The 13,234-nt window shown below is 35.1% G+C and overlaps 1 protein-coding gene across 1 annotated transcript in view; it reads right to left on the bottom strand.

Moving 5' to 3' along the window:
• The window catches only part of Cep290 (centrosomal protein 290), an 80,631-nt gene that overhangs the window by 38,877 nt on the left and 28,520 nt on the right, over positions 1–13,234 (bottom strand). Inside the window, 11 exon segments of the mRNA XM_038314723.1 lie at positions 93–244; positions 1,127–1,183; positions 1,185–1,261; positions 1,264–1,308; positions 1,311–1,330; positions 3,044–3,159; positions 6,267–6,440; positions 9,666–9,896; positions 9,983–10,085; positions 11,198–11,313; positions 12,727–12,876. Coding sequence (XP_038170651.1) covers positions 93–244; positions 1,127–1,183; positions 1,185–1,261; positions 1,264–1,308; positions 1,311–1,330; positions 3,044–3,159; positions 6,267–6,440; positions 9,666–9,896; positions 9,983–10,085; positions 11,198–11,313; positions 12,727–12,876 — 1,241 coding nt within the window.

The following is a 13,234-nucleotide window of genomic DNA, read 5'->3' as shown; positions in this document are numbered from 1 at the left end:
GAGTATGGAAATTGTCCCATCTGTCTGTCATTGGTCTTCTTAAAGGCAGATCGATAGACACATCAAATGAGTGAACTTCTGTGTGCACTTACTTAGACACTTCAACTTTGAGCTCCACCTCCTTCTTCTCTAACTCGAGAATGCGCTGTCTATCAGCCTCGCTCACGGCCTTGCTCACACTTTCAGCTAGTTCGTCTCTCAGCATCTGCTCCACCTTCTGGGCATCCAGGTGGATTTTGGTAAGCTACAGAAAAATAATAATAAAATATCCTTAGGACTATTCTATCTATGAATTCTGCTTTGCCTTACACTGGGACTGGAACCCAGAGCCCGTATGAACTAAGCAAGCCAATGAACTACAGCCCCAGCCTAGACACACAACATCTAGACTTCTGAGAACTATAGCTTCTTTTACTTTCCCTTAGTTCAGAAACCAAAGAAACAATCAAAACCACATTACAAAAAATATGTAGCAATAGTCCAATTCCATCATAACACTATTTATTTTAGGGCAATCACTAAGAATTTTTAAACTATAAACAAAGTACTTACAAAGAATTAAAATTTTATAAATTTTAAAAATAATTTATATAACTTGTATTAATATTTATGGCTTAAAATAAAATAATACTTATGTTTTTGGAAATACATCAACCTAAGAGAACATCTGTAAGGTTGTTGTTTTAATCATAAATTGTGGAATATTTGCAGTCTGCTTATTTAGACCAATTAAAAAATCTTCAATAACCTCCTATTAAAGTTTTTAAGAGTTTTTTTATTATTTTTCCTCTTAGTATAGTCTTACTTCCAAACCATTCTGGAATATAAAAGACAATGAGTAATTTTAAATGAAGAGATGGGTTTAGAAGACAATTGCTTTTAAAGAAACAACATCCTTCTGTTCATCAAAACCAATACCATGACAATGGCGAGAAAGAATATTGGTAGAGAAATAAATGGTTGAATCTAAAGGCAATTCATATTTTAATATAATTGTCTGTATACCCATTACATGAAATGCAAATGCCTCACGCATATGCAGTCTGTAGAACACAAAATTCTCAGAAATCCAGTATCTACTCTCACTAATCTTTTTTTGTCTGGTTACGTGATAAAGTTTACAAACTCAGTGAATTTGTTTCCAATTCAAAAATTCCCGTTCTTCCATGTGTTTTACTGAGGTTCCTCAGGTGTTCATACATTTTCTGACAGTGTTCAGCTCTCTGCCTTTCATTTAATTCCTTCATCTCCAACACAGTTATTTTTTGGAAATAGAAACAATGTCACTATTTGTCATTGATTTCTTGCCTTATCCATGTTTGATTCATTCCTGTATGTTATAATGCATCACACAGAAGATAATTCAGAAGAGGTATAAAAAAAAGTAGTAACAGTCCTATAGTAGGAAATGAACTTTTGAATTAAGACATATCTGCATTCTTCCCTTATTTATTTATTCCTGTCTGATGCCTATCTACCTTTTCTTTCTAGACTAAATCTCTCCATTAATCAATCAAATAAACAATAAAAACTATATGTTGTGGGATAATCTTTTTGTCACTGTTGAATATTTGTTTCTGTTAAAGGACCTTCTGATTGGTTTATTAAAGAGCTGAACAGCCAATAGCTAGGCAGGAGAGATAGGCAGGACATCCAGGGGTAAGACAGGACCTCTGGGAGGAATCTGATGCAAAAGAGACTGCCAGCCAGACATGGAAGAAGCTGGATGTAAGGTACTGAGGAGAGGTAACAAGCCACATAGCAGAACGTAGATTAATAGAGACAGGATCATTTAAGTTTTAAGAGCTAGTTAGAACAAGCCTAAGCTAAGACGGGCTTCACACTTAATAAGAGGTCTCCATGTCATTATTTGGGAGTTGGCGGAAGAAAAGTCCAACTCTAAGTATAAGGTTACTGAGGGCAACACGTGAAGGTCAGTGCAGAGCTGGCAGAGGCTGGTGGGTTGTCATAAGTTGGAAATGAACCACTTGCTATGGGAAGAATGCTAACTGCACTGGGGTAGCAGTGTCACTTTGGACATGTGAGTGCAATGACATGATCTTTACCATTATCCAAGTAAAATCTGAAGTTATGTGATTAAGAAATTTTACATGTTGTAATCTCAAATCATGAGCACTATGTTGGGCCTTGTACACACATAATTTCAAATACTATCATATTGTAATTTTATATACAATATATGGCAAGTCAGGTGGATCTCTGTGAGTTTCAAGGCCAGCCTGGTTCTATAAGAGCTAGTTCCAGGACAGGCACCAAAGCTACAAAGAAACCTTTGTCTCTAAAAATCAACCAACCAACCAACCAACCAAACAAACAACCAACCAAACAACCAACCAACCAAACCCACAACCAAACAAACAAACACCAAAAAGGAATAGCATTAAAAAAATGAAAAATATGGTAGTCAGATATAAATGAAGGTAATCTTTGTATCATTCTAAATAATAGCAAAATAAAAAAATTAACACTTTAATAATAAGCACTCAAATAACAGGATATTTTTATTTTTACATTTTTATAAAATAAATGATTAAAATATAGAAATATTTTAAATTTCTACTAAATTTGAGATATAACAAATAATGGTTATTATTTAAAGTACATAAAAATACATAAAATATAACAATATATTACTGCAATAAAAATTCTCAAATTTTCTTTGATATATTGTGGTAAACTTTTCATTTAAAGGTATCAAATAATATACAAGACATAAACACTGCACTCAAAAAACACATATTTCAAAATTATCACTAGGTTTTAATTGCTAAAATAATTTAAAATAATTGTGTTTAATCACAAATTAGTATATGATTAATATATGATTTTACTAGGAAAAAACTCACATGAGACCTCTACACCAAGCACCCAGGATATTATTTATAACCGGTATACTAAACTGTAGAATACAGTTTATCTTTTCAAATCAAATTACATGCCCATATTTTACTATAGAAAAGGAATTTTCAGTACAAACAATTGCTCTTAGACACGGATCATTTGGTACTCTCTGTCTTAACACTTACCTAATTTAGTTTCTTGTTCCCAGGCTTGTTCAATGGTGTGCAGCTTCTCCTTTGTAATCTCCAGCTCTTTACTTATGGCGTCCATTTGTTCTTTTAAAGATGCATTTTCACACTGAATAAGACACAGACGTTACAGATGACTACAGTGCAAGGGGAATGGGTATCACAGATGCGACACAGCTCTGACCTTATGCATTATCTCTTAACACAATTTTTAATTGAAAATTTTAAGATTTATTTTAAAAAGATGCAGATAAAAATCATACTGAAATTAACCAAATTCAAAAATAATTTTAAAAAATTTTTAAAAATTATTTCTCACATCTCACACAACACACACACACACACACACACACACACACACACACACAAATAATAATCAAACTCTAGTATATAATACACCTGGCTCTAAACTTCCACGTATTAGCCTTTGCCACTAAAGACACCTATTCATTTTAACCAATAAGGAATAGAGAGGGGCTTCATAACTTTCACAAACTACTGCTTATTTGCCTCATTCACACAAGCACTTACACGCACATCCCTAGTACATCATCTGTGACAGGTGCTAGATGTTAACAGTAAAAAGAAAAAGCACAAATCCCACATTTTACATTCTTTATTTATGGTCTGTGTGATGGTAGTGTGGTAGAATCTCCTTTGCTAGTTGTTCTTGTTGCGTGATAAAAACGGCCTATCACAAAAACAATTTAGAGGTTAGCTTATTTAGGAATATAATACCGGGTATCCATCTACCATTAAGGCAGGAATTTCAAATAGCTAGTCCTATCACATCTGGTCAAGAAGACATGTAACTGCATGTATGATTGCTTGCTCATACTCAGCTTGACTTCTCCACTCTTAACACAGAGAAGAAACCCTCTCCAAGGTAGTGGTTGCACCACAGTGGGCTATGAATTACCGTATTAATAAAGTTAGTTAAAACAATCCCCCCACAAACATGCCCAGAGGCCAACCCAACATTAGTAATCCTTCATTGAGACATAGTCATATGTCCTAAATTCCAAAATCTGTAGTACAAGGCTCCTAATTTTGCTTACTGTTGCTTAGGTCTTCAACACCCAATCTTTTCCTAATTCAGTCCCATTTTCCTTCTCTGAGCCGTTAAACTCTTGTCTTGCTTTAAAGTAGTGGTTCCCAGCCTCCCTAATGCTGCGATACTCGTGTTGGCCACCGACCAGAGTTATTTTCATTGCTACTTCATAGCTGTAGTTTGCTGCTGTTATGAGTGCAGACATCTGTGTTTTCCAATGGTCTTAGGCACCCCTGTGAAAGGGTTGTTGATCCCAGTAGCAACCAGAGGCTTAGAACCACTGCCTTAGAGCAAGAACTATCATAAGGTAAACAGAGAGAGAATTTGACTTTTTGACAATCAAGTGATTCTAATCATGGGATTGAGTAACATGATTACAGTATGTGCAGCTATCAATTTAGAGGCAGCGAGGAGGGTTTACCGGACGGGAGATATAGCAATGTGAGTAATGGCTGTGCAACGAAACCAGGGTGAAGAGAAAAACCAAGACAGTGCCATCAGAGACAGAAGAGCATACAAGATGTGATGATAATGTTAAAATTATTAATGAATCGCAGAAAAAACAGGAGACAAGGGGAGCAACTAAGGATTCTTGCTCACTCTCCCTCTCAGGTTCATTTGCCTGTCTTATTGAGAAAGGATCTGTATTTAGTCTAGGCTGATGCTGGCCTCAGGGTCCAACTGTTTCTAACTCCCAAGTCCTGGGCAGCTGTGGACACCTGACACGAGAGCTGAGATCTGCACTCAAGTAAGTCCTCAGCGGGCTGCAGGCACTCTGGTACTGTGCTTTCCCCCAGCCTAGGTAAATCCATAACTCATAGACATACACCAATTTTGAGGGACGATTAAAAAGTGTTCTTTGGGAAAACAGAAGAATTAAACTAAAAACTGAAGGCAAACAATACACCTCAACAAGTAAAAGTTTACTGTGCAAGCCTGGCAATCTGTGTTCCATCCCCAGAACCTACCATGAACTGACTCCTGAAAATTATCTGACCTAAACACACATGCAAACACACACACAGATACAAACACACACACAGACACACACACATAATAATAACAATAGCAAATAAAACTTAAAAAGCTATTTATTGAAGACTACAGATGGAGCGGAGAGGTTCAGTTCTTGCCTGAGTTTTGAGTTTTAGCAATACAAAATAAGGAAAAAAACAGCTCACTGGTAGCTAACTGCAGATTTCTTGAGAACTTTGCTAATACCGGAGACATAGAACAAGGACATGGAAAATGGGAAGAGGAAATTATTACTACATCTAAATAGAATTATCTTTAAACAGTAACACAATAATCTCTGGTCTTCAGCAAAAACAGTAAAAAGTAAATGGACTAGGATTATTTCTAGGTAGTATTAATACATAATGACTCAAGCTATTTTGCATAAGTCATCAGAGACATAATGTTTCATTTACTCAGTGTGTTCTCCTACCCGTGCTTTGATTGAGGACACGATGTAACGAACTGCTCCACACTACGTGCTCCTGCTATGCGGATTTCCCTACCGTGATAGACTCTATGTGAACTGGGAGTCAGAGAAATCCTTCCTTCTAAAGTTGCTTTTGCTGGGGTGATTCTTTACACAAAAGAAACTAAAACATACGTTTTCCACAGATCCAAATTACCTGCCAGGAAGAGCTTTTACACTCAGAGACATCTCCTTCATCCCCACCCCAATTTTCAGTATTTCTAAAACATGACAGAATGGAGATTTGGAACGCTCATCCAATGTCTATGAGCTGCCATTAATAATGCATTCACAGTCAAACAAATTCATCATAAGAGACCAAATTTAAGGACTCTTGAGATCAAGACAAGAAAAGAGAAGAATGGGTATTTAATAGCATGTCTCCCTTTAATTACATGTGTGCCAAGAAAGAAGTTTGACTCAGCTAAGACACATAGGAGGATGAAGATAACATAGATAAAGTCACCTTTAAGTTATTTACAATTATAAATACATAGTATGTTGCATATAGATATATGTACTGATATCCAGGACAAACAACAACTAGATTATACCTGTGATCCTATCTCCACCAGTTGTATAAATAGAAACCAATCACTAAAAATCAGTAAGTCTTACAGCCCAGGACACCCTCAAAGTGAAGTGGCTCGAACAACAGGGTTCACAGATCACACACACTCACCTCCAGGTGTTCTAAGTTACTTGTTCTCTGAACAAGCATGTTATCTTTCTGCAGTATGTCCCTGTACTTAGCAGTTAGTTCATTGTATTGTTTATTGGCAAGTTCAAGTTCAGACAAAGAGACACTATTATCTACAACTTTCTGGAGAGCTGCAATTTTGAAGGTAGCCATTTCCTGAAAAAAAAAAAAAAAAAAAAAAAAAAAAAAAAAGATACACAGTTAAATTTGCATACTTTTTCTGGTAAAGCATTAGTTATTTTTAAGAAAGATGATTCAATTGAAAGCAAAATGTATTTTAAAACCATTTTAAAAATTTATTTCTCATGTTATTCTTTCATATAGGAAATAATATTTGGAAAGTTTTAATTAGCAATTTTAATGAATCCTTTTACAAGCTGTCACAGTAAATTGAAATATAATTAATTTGAGAAAGTAAAATAAACTGCAATCACTCAGAAATCACCTTTGGATGCCTGCCTATTCTAAATTTTAGAAGATTAAAGTCAAGCAAACATTTGACATTGTAAGTGACAAAATTAGTATGAACTAAGGAAACCTTTACATTTTAGCTATGTTTGCTTTCTTGAAGTCACACAAATTTGTTTTTGGTTCCTATTATTGAGTAATAAAAATATCTAAATAGCAGCAATAAAAATTTGTTACTTATTTCATGTTTGCTATAATCTAATACGGATCATCCTTGCTCCAGAGACACGTGGTAAAAGCGTATTCTCCAGCAGGGTGCTGCTAGGGAACAGAAAGGACTAAGGTGTGGGGTCCGGTGGGAAGTCCAGATCATCTGGAGTGTGCTTTCACAGAGGATTATGGGACCTCTGTCCCTTTGTGCTCTCTTTTCCTTTTTATTATAATTAGCTATGATGTAAGAAGGCCTCTATTGCCCACAGTCTTACTATGATGTACTTGTAGCACCACAGGCCAAAGGTAGCGAAACCGTATTTTTAAACCTCCCAATTTCTGAACCAAAACAAACTTTTCCTATTTCTAAGTTTACGGCCCTAAGAAGAGGAGCCACATAATGTTCTACCATTCTAATGAAAAGTCATTAATCGGAGGCACTAAAGTGGTTTTATTAAAACAAACAAGGTACGGGGACTCTCAGTTCTTTCCAGTGAGATGCTCTGTGACCAGCCAAAGATACCTAAGAGCGCAGTGACATGACGGAGGCAAGTGGGCCAACAAATAACCAGACTGATGGCGACGAGATGAAGACGCTGTGGCTGTAACGCATTCCTGAGTACAGCGAGCTTCTGCTCGAACTGCAGCAGCGTCTCTCATGTAAATAAACATATACGATTCTACCATATTCTAGGGGTTTGGTTTCATTGTGTGAAGCAGGCTGTATAAAAGGCAAGGAAATACGTTTTGTTTCCTTGAAAACATTCCCCTTTCTTATTTCCTATTATAAAAAATGAAGCACAAAAAACATAATGCAAAAACGATGTTTGAAGAAAGAGAGAGGATGGCAGAACACTCCAGCTCATATTTTAAGCACTATCTATACTGGTAAACCTCCAAGAGACCAATTTTCTTAAAGCCACAAAAATAAAAACAAGGACATTCCTAAGTCTCAAATTTTCCTTAATTCATGTCCAAATAGAAACAGCTCTCAGGTGAAGCTACAGACAGATGTGGATGGGTAATCACTCTCAGGTTCTGTTTCTGTTGCAGAAATACTACTTGGAGAGTATTCTGTTACCTGGATAGTAGGGCAGGGGCAGCAGCAAGACATTTCTTACTAAATCTTTCAAAACACAGTTTAAATATTCTAATTCACTTTGAAAAATCCTAATATTGAAAGCAAAAAGAAAATAAAAAGATGACGGAATTCTTTCAAGTTACTAGAATATGTTATTTTTGCCAACAATGCTCAATAGAACAGATTCCAAGGAAAATTACAACTGCAAGGAAATTTTAGCATGTATTAAGAAGTGTTACAGATGCTATTATTTTTAATATGTGATGATATCTGATGAAATAATTAACATTTTAGTTTTCTATGCAAAACAATGAAGAAAATAACATTACAAAGTTAAATGAGTTTAGGGAATAAAATATGGTGGTATAATTACCATATAATGTTAAGTTTGGATTAGAAATAACAGCATGCACTCATATTCTAAAGTTATATGCTATATTCCCTATATCTTCCAAGGAAAGAGACAAGTAACAATGACATCATCATATAATCAGTTTGGGCATGTAAATAGTTAACCCTCTAAAAAGAAACAGGGTTCCTTAAAGAACTGGATTACTTTGCAGTAATCCAAGCAGAAGTAGTGTGTAAGTTAGGTCCCGAAAATTTCTTTATGCCAGAAAACAAATCAAGTTTGGTTCAAAAACTAATGGATCCATGCAAAAATAAAAACAACAACAACAACAAAAAAAAAACTAAGAGACATTGTAAAAAGCTTTCTAATAAATAAAGTTTAGAATTAGCAACTGAGTAAAATGTGGCTAATGCTTAGAAGTCTGTGAACCTATCATGATAACCAAAGATGAAGAATCTCACGAGAAAACAGACAAATCCGCCCAGAAACAGAGCACACACCCTGCCCTTCTGTAACTGGTGGTGAAAGGAGATACTGAAGTTGTCATCTGCCTTCACAGTGGGAAAGATACTACAAGAGGCCCTGATACCCCGGCCACTGACAAAAGTTTCTCTACTTTCAAAAGAATATAACACCACTAATTTGAGAAAACCATGAACACCCATATCAGGAAATCATGAATGTGAAAATTATTACGAAAAATAGCAAAGGATCCTTTATTTATAACATGCTAAAATCTTACCAGTTAACCACTTAAAAATATAGATATCAATCAAAAATGATGTAATTCCCCACAAATCATCATCCAGACAGATACGCTATCTTTTGGAGTGACATAACATAGATAATTATTTAAGATGTATTCTTGCTAAAACTGTTTAAATTAAATCAAATCAAGATCTCAGAGCTAAACTTGGTAAAATCAAAAAAGTAGATAAATCAAATATTCTTCAAAAAGAAGAGCAAAACACAGTGAAATAGGTCACTGTCTTCAGGGTTAGGCACGCAACTCTCAAATTTAATACATGCACTATTCATGATCAAAGCCTAGACCTAAAGAGAACTAAATATAGTCAGCACAGTGGGAAAGTTAGGGAAATACTGTCAATATTTCAGTAAAATAACATCATTACAATTATGCAAACAAAACTTTCTATGGTAGAGATATATGAGAAAAATATTTATGTCCACAAAAAATGGATAAAGGAATTTTAGCAAACGTCAGTAAACACGAACCACATCCTAGTGATGACACTGTGCATGAGTCTCACTGTTTGCAGACCTGAAAAATTCCTAAGCTGCCCCCCCCCGAAATTTTTTTCAGAAATACCTTAAATCTTTGCAAACTTCCAATTTTTTCAGTAACTTCAGCTTCCATTGACACTAAGTCATTCTTGTGCTTCCCGTTTTCTTTTCTAAGCTGCCGCTCCATTTCTACTAGGGTTGTATACTGCCTTATGAGGGACTTCTCATTCACTTGCAAAACGGTGATTTTCCTACTGTTTTCCGAAAGCATTTTCTTCATCTCATTGGAATCCATCTGAAGGGCACTGAGCAGATTCTGCAGAGAAGCACACTGGTGTTACTAAGTGAACCAGCTCTCCTCGCTCGGGTGCCTGGCAGAGTAACATCCCGCGTCAGGCTTACATTGTACTCCTTCACTCTCACAGCATCCTGCTGGACTTGCTCCTCAAGTTTTCTCTTCTCCTCTTTTGTTGTCTCAGACTCTGTTTTCCAAGTCTCCTTTTCACTATAATATCATGCAATAACAATTAAAAAGATAATAAAAAGAATAAATTTTTTAACTGCAAAAGGGATAAATTTAGATTATGGAAGCTTTAAATATTCTCAGAACAAAAGACATACTACCAAACATTCAAATTACAAGAATTTACATTTTCACTCAATGCTTTTAATAAATTAAAAGTAGTAGCAATTTTATCAAGTTATTTCCATCTTTATTTGCCCTATCTCTTTGATATATTTGCAATATAAAACATCAATCCTCATCCAGACTTGAAACATAAAAGACAAGTCTACAATATTTTGTCAACAGAAATTAAATAGAAAAAAACCCCAAGGTTTAAAAATTCATTTGAAAAGGGTTCTTTGAAACTAAACTTCACTTTAGCATTAAAGGTTTCATAACTAAATGGCATAAAACCTAACTTTGCAAAGCACGCACCGGATTAAGTTGCTTTGGTAAATGCATATATATGTGTATTTTTATTACACACACACACACATATAATTTTAACTGAATAACTACTGATACAAGATTTATAAACAAAGTACTGTAAAGAGAAAAAGATTAAGAATATAAATATAGTTAATACACTAAACAAATTCTGAAAAACTCAAATCTCAAAATTCTGGCTCAACTTAAATATGAGCAATGAATACGCACAAAATATTTAGAATGCAAATATTAGAAATCACTGGATTTGGAGAAAACTTCATGAAGTGGACAGAGGGTCCCAACCCTATCCAAAAGCTATTTGCATTTGATACCCAATGGTAAAGAGAAAATAGTTGTGCTATGCAATAGCTTGAACATTTCAGTAATTATTCACTCAACTGCATGACAACCCTATAGGGGTTAAAAAAAGTGCTATCATAGATTTTTACAAGCAACTAAGGCACACACAGTAAAGGAAAAGCCACTTGCTCAGTGTCTCACATCTACCCAGTGCTGGAGTCTGGTTCGTCTCTGCCAATCCCAGACATGAAGAGGGTTGAGATCACTGAACTAATTCAGAAGCACGTTTAAACACATTTTTGACAACAGTTCTGTGGAGGGGATCAGTACTTTGTGACAGTACTATAGCCAACTAAATTAATAAAGTTTCAAAACATAGATACCTTAGATATTCTTTATATAATAAACTTTGTTGATGACGAATTACTGCAAATTTTCTGTTATAATCTTCAAGAGAATCTTCTAAATGTTTTAACTTCTTTTCTTTATTGTCCAGATCCTAAAAAATAGTTAAATAGCATTACACTATATTTTGAATTGAAAGGTACAGATTCACATTCCAAAAACATTATTAAAATTCTATGTTTCCAAAATTTTAATATAAGATACAAAGAATGAGGTAATACACATAAAAAGTCCTATAAAACAAGCAAAATTATCTTTTCCAAATATGGTAGCTGCAGTAAGTACACATCTATCAGATACAGTATTCACCTTGAGCATAAACGTTTATCAAACAGAACAGTCAAACACTCAACTCCTATTATTTAATGACATATTCTTTTGTCAGCAGACATTTTTGTGCCTCGACTAAAATTAGCCTTTCTATTTCTTTTTAAATATGGGGAAACTGTGAGTTAATGAAAGCATTCATTTGCATGCATGTGAGTGCACGATGCATGTCTGTAGGCCGAAGGATAACTTAGGGTGCCTGTCCTCTCCCTCCAACACATGATGCGACTGAAGACCCGGCATCAGTGCCTGTACCCACAGAGTCACCTTGCTAGACCCCCCTTTTCTTTTATTAAAAAAAAAAAACTTAGATCAAGCATATCATGTTGCTATTATTTGTTGACGATGTCCCTCTAATGTACAAATATGATCAATAATGCCATGAATTTAAAAGTAGTGATATAAGATGAATTTTAAAGAAATGTTTTGATATGTTGTTAAGTTATCCTTACATGACTTCTGTATCATACAAATTCAAATAAAGAGTAATGTTATATATAAATACAAAACCAAAATTTGATGATTATAACTCAAGTATCACACCAATGGATAATCTAGAAGTGAAAAGCAATGCTGCTTAAAATAAGAAATGTATTTTTGTTTTGAATAGATTTATTAAGTACAATTATAGCCTATGTGATGTTACCGATATTCCTCTTCAAATGAAATTCTGAGACACCTCATCGGGCTATTTTGAATTCCATTATACAGATGGCAAACAGAAAAGCAAGCACAGGGCAAGTCATGGAATAAAGTACCTTTTCTAATTTGCAGTGGACCAACATTTACACAGGAAAGAAATGGTGAGAGTCAGGTTTACTTGCAAGCTTTTCTGTGATTAGCACAAAAAGAGACAATCTACTAAGGGCATTGAGAAGCTTTGTCCTTTCCTTCTCTTGCTTTTCTAACCAGCAATAAACACAACACAATGCTACTTTATAGCACCTGCTTATACTTCTTCATGTTTTTATAAATTTCAAATGACTAACACAGATCAACAAGAGACATGAACATGCTTTACATGTAGGGAAAAAGAATAAACTTCCCTTATATTAGTTCAGCTGACTCACAATCCACTAATAGCATACCTGCTTACTCTGGGAACTCACAGGAATTCATAGACTAAATTAAGAAACATACTATCAAATACGTCTGTCATCACTACAGAGATTACCAGTACCTGCAGAAGATGTATTAAGTATTCATTCTGGGAATTGATGATATGGGCACTAGACGGTGCTATCCCATCAGGCAAGTCTACACCTCTGTAAACTACATTAGCTCCTGCAGACTGGCGGAGAAGATCAGTCTCTTTCTCAAGATGATCAATCTGGAAACAACCCAGGAATGATAATCATGCTAAGAAAGTTACAAGGCAGGAAGTTATTCTTCAGCTTTCTCCACTGAATATCCATTTTAAATGGTCAGGAACAACTTGACAAGAATTAATAAAACTTTATTTTTTACTTAGAAATCCTTAATACAAGATTTAGAGCTCTTATGTTCTCTTATATAGTAAAGGAACTTACTTTTCGACATAGCTTCATAAGGAAACTTTATGAGAGACATCAGGATGTTCAGCGTAAACAGGGCTCAAGGATATATGTGGAAGAGGGGCAGAAAGATGGAAGGGACTAGAGGTTGTGGATGACTCCAAGGAAATAGCATTTCCAGTCCCAGCAGGGCAG

This window comes from Arvicola amphibius, chromosome 17 (assembly GCF_903992535.2).
Source record: "Arvicola amphibius chromosome 17, mArvAmp1.2, whole genome shotgun sequence".
NCBI lineage: Eukaryota > Metazoa > Chordata > Mammalia > Rodentia > Cricetidae > Arvicola > Arvicola amphibius.
The sequence above is the reverse complement of the archived record's forward strand: the minus strand, read 5'-3'. Positions and strand labels throughout refer to the sequence as shown.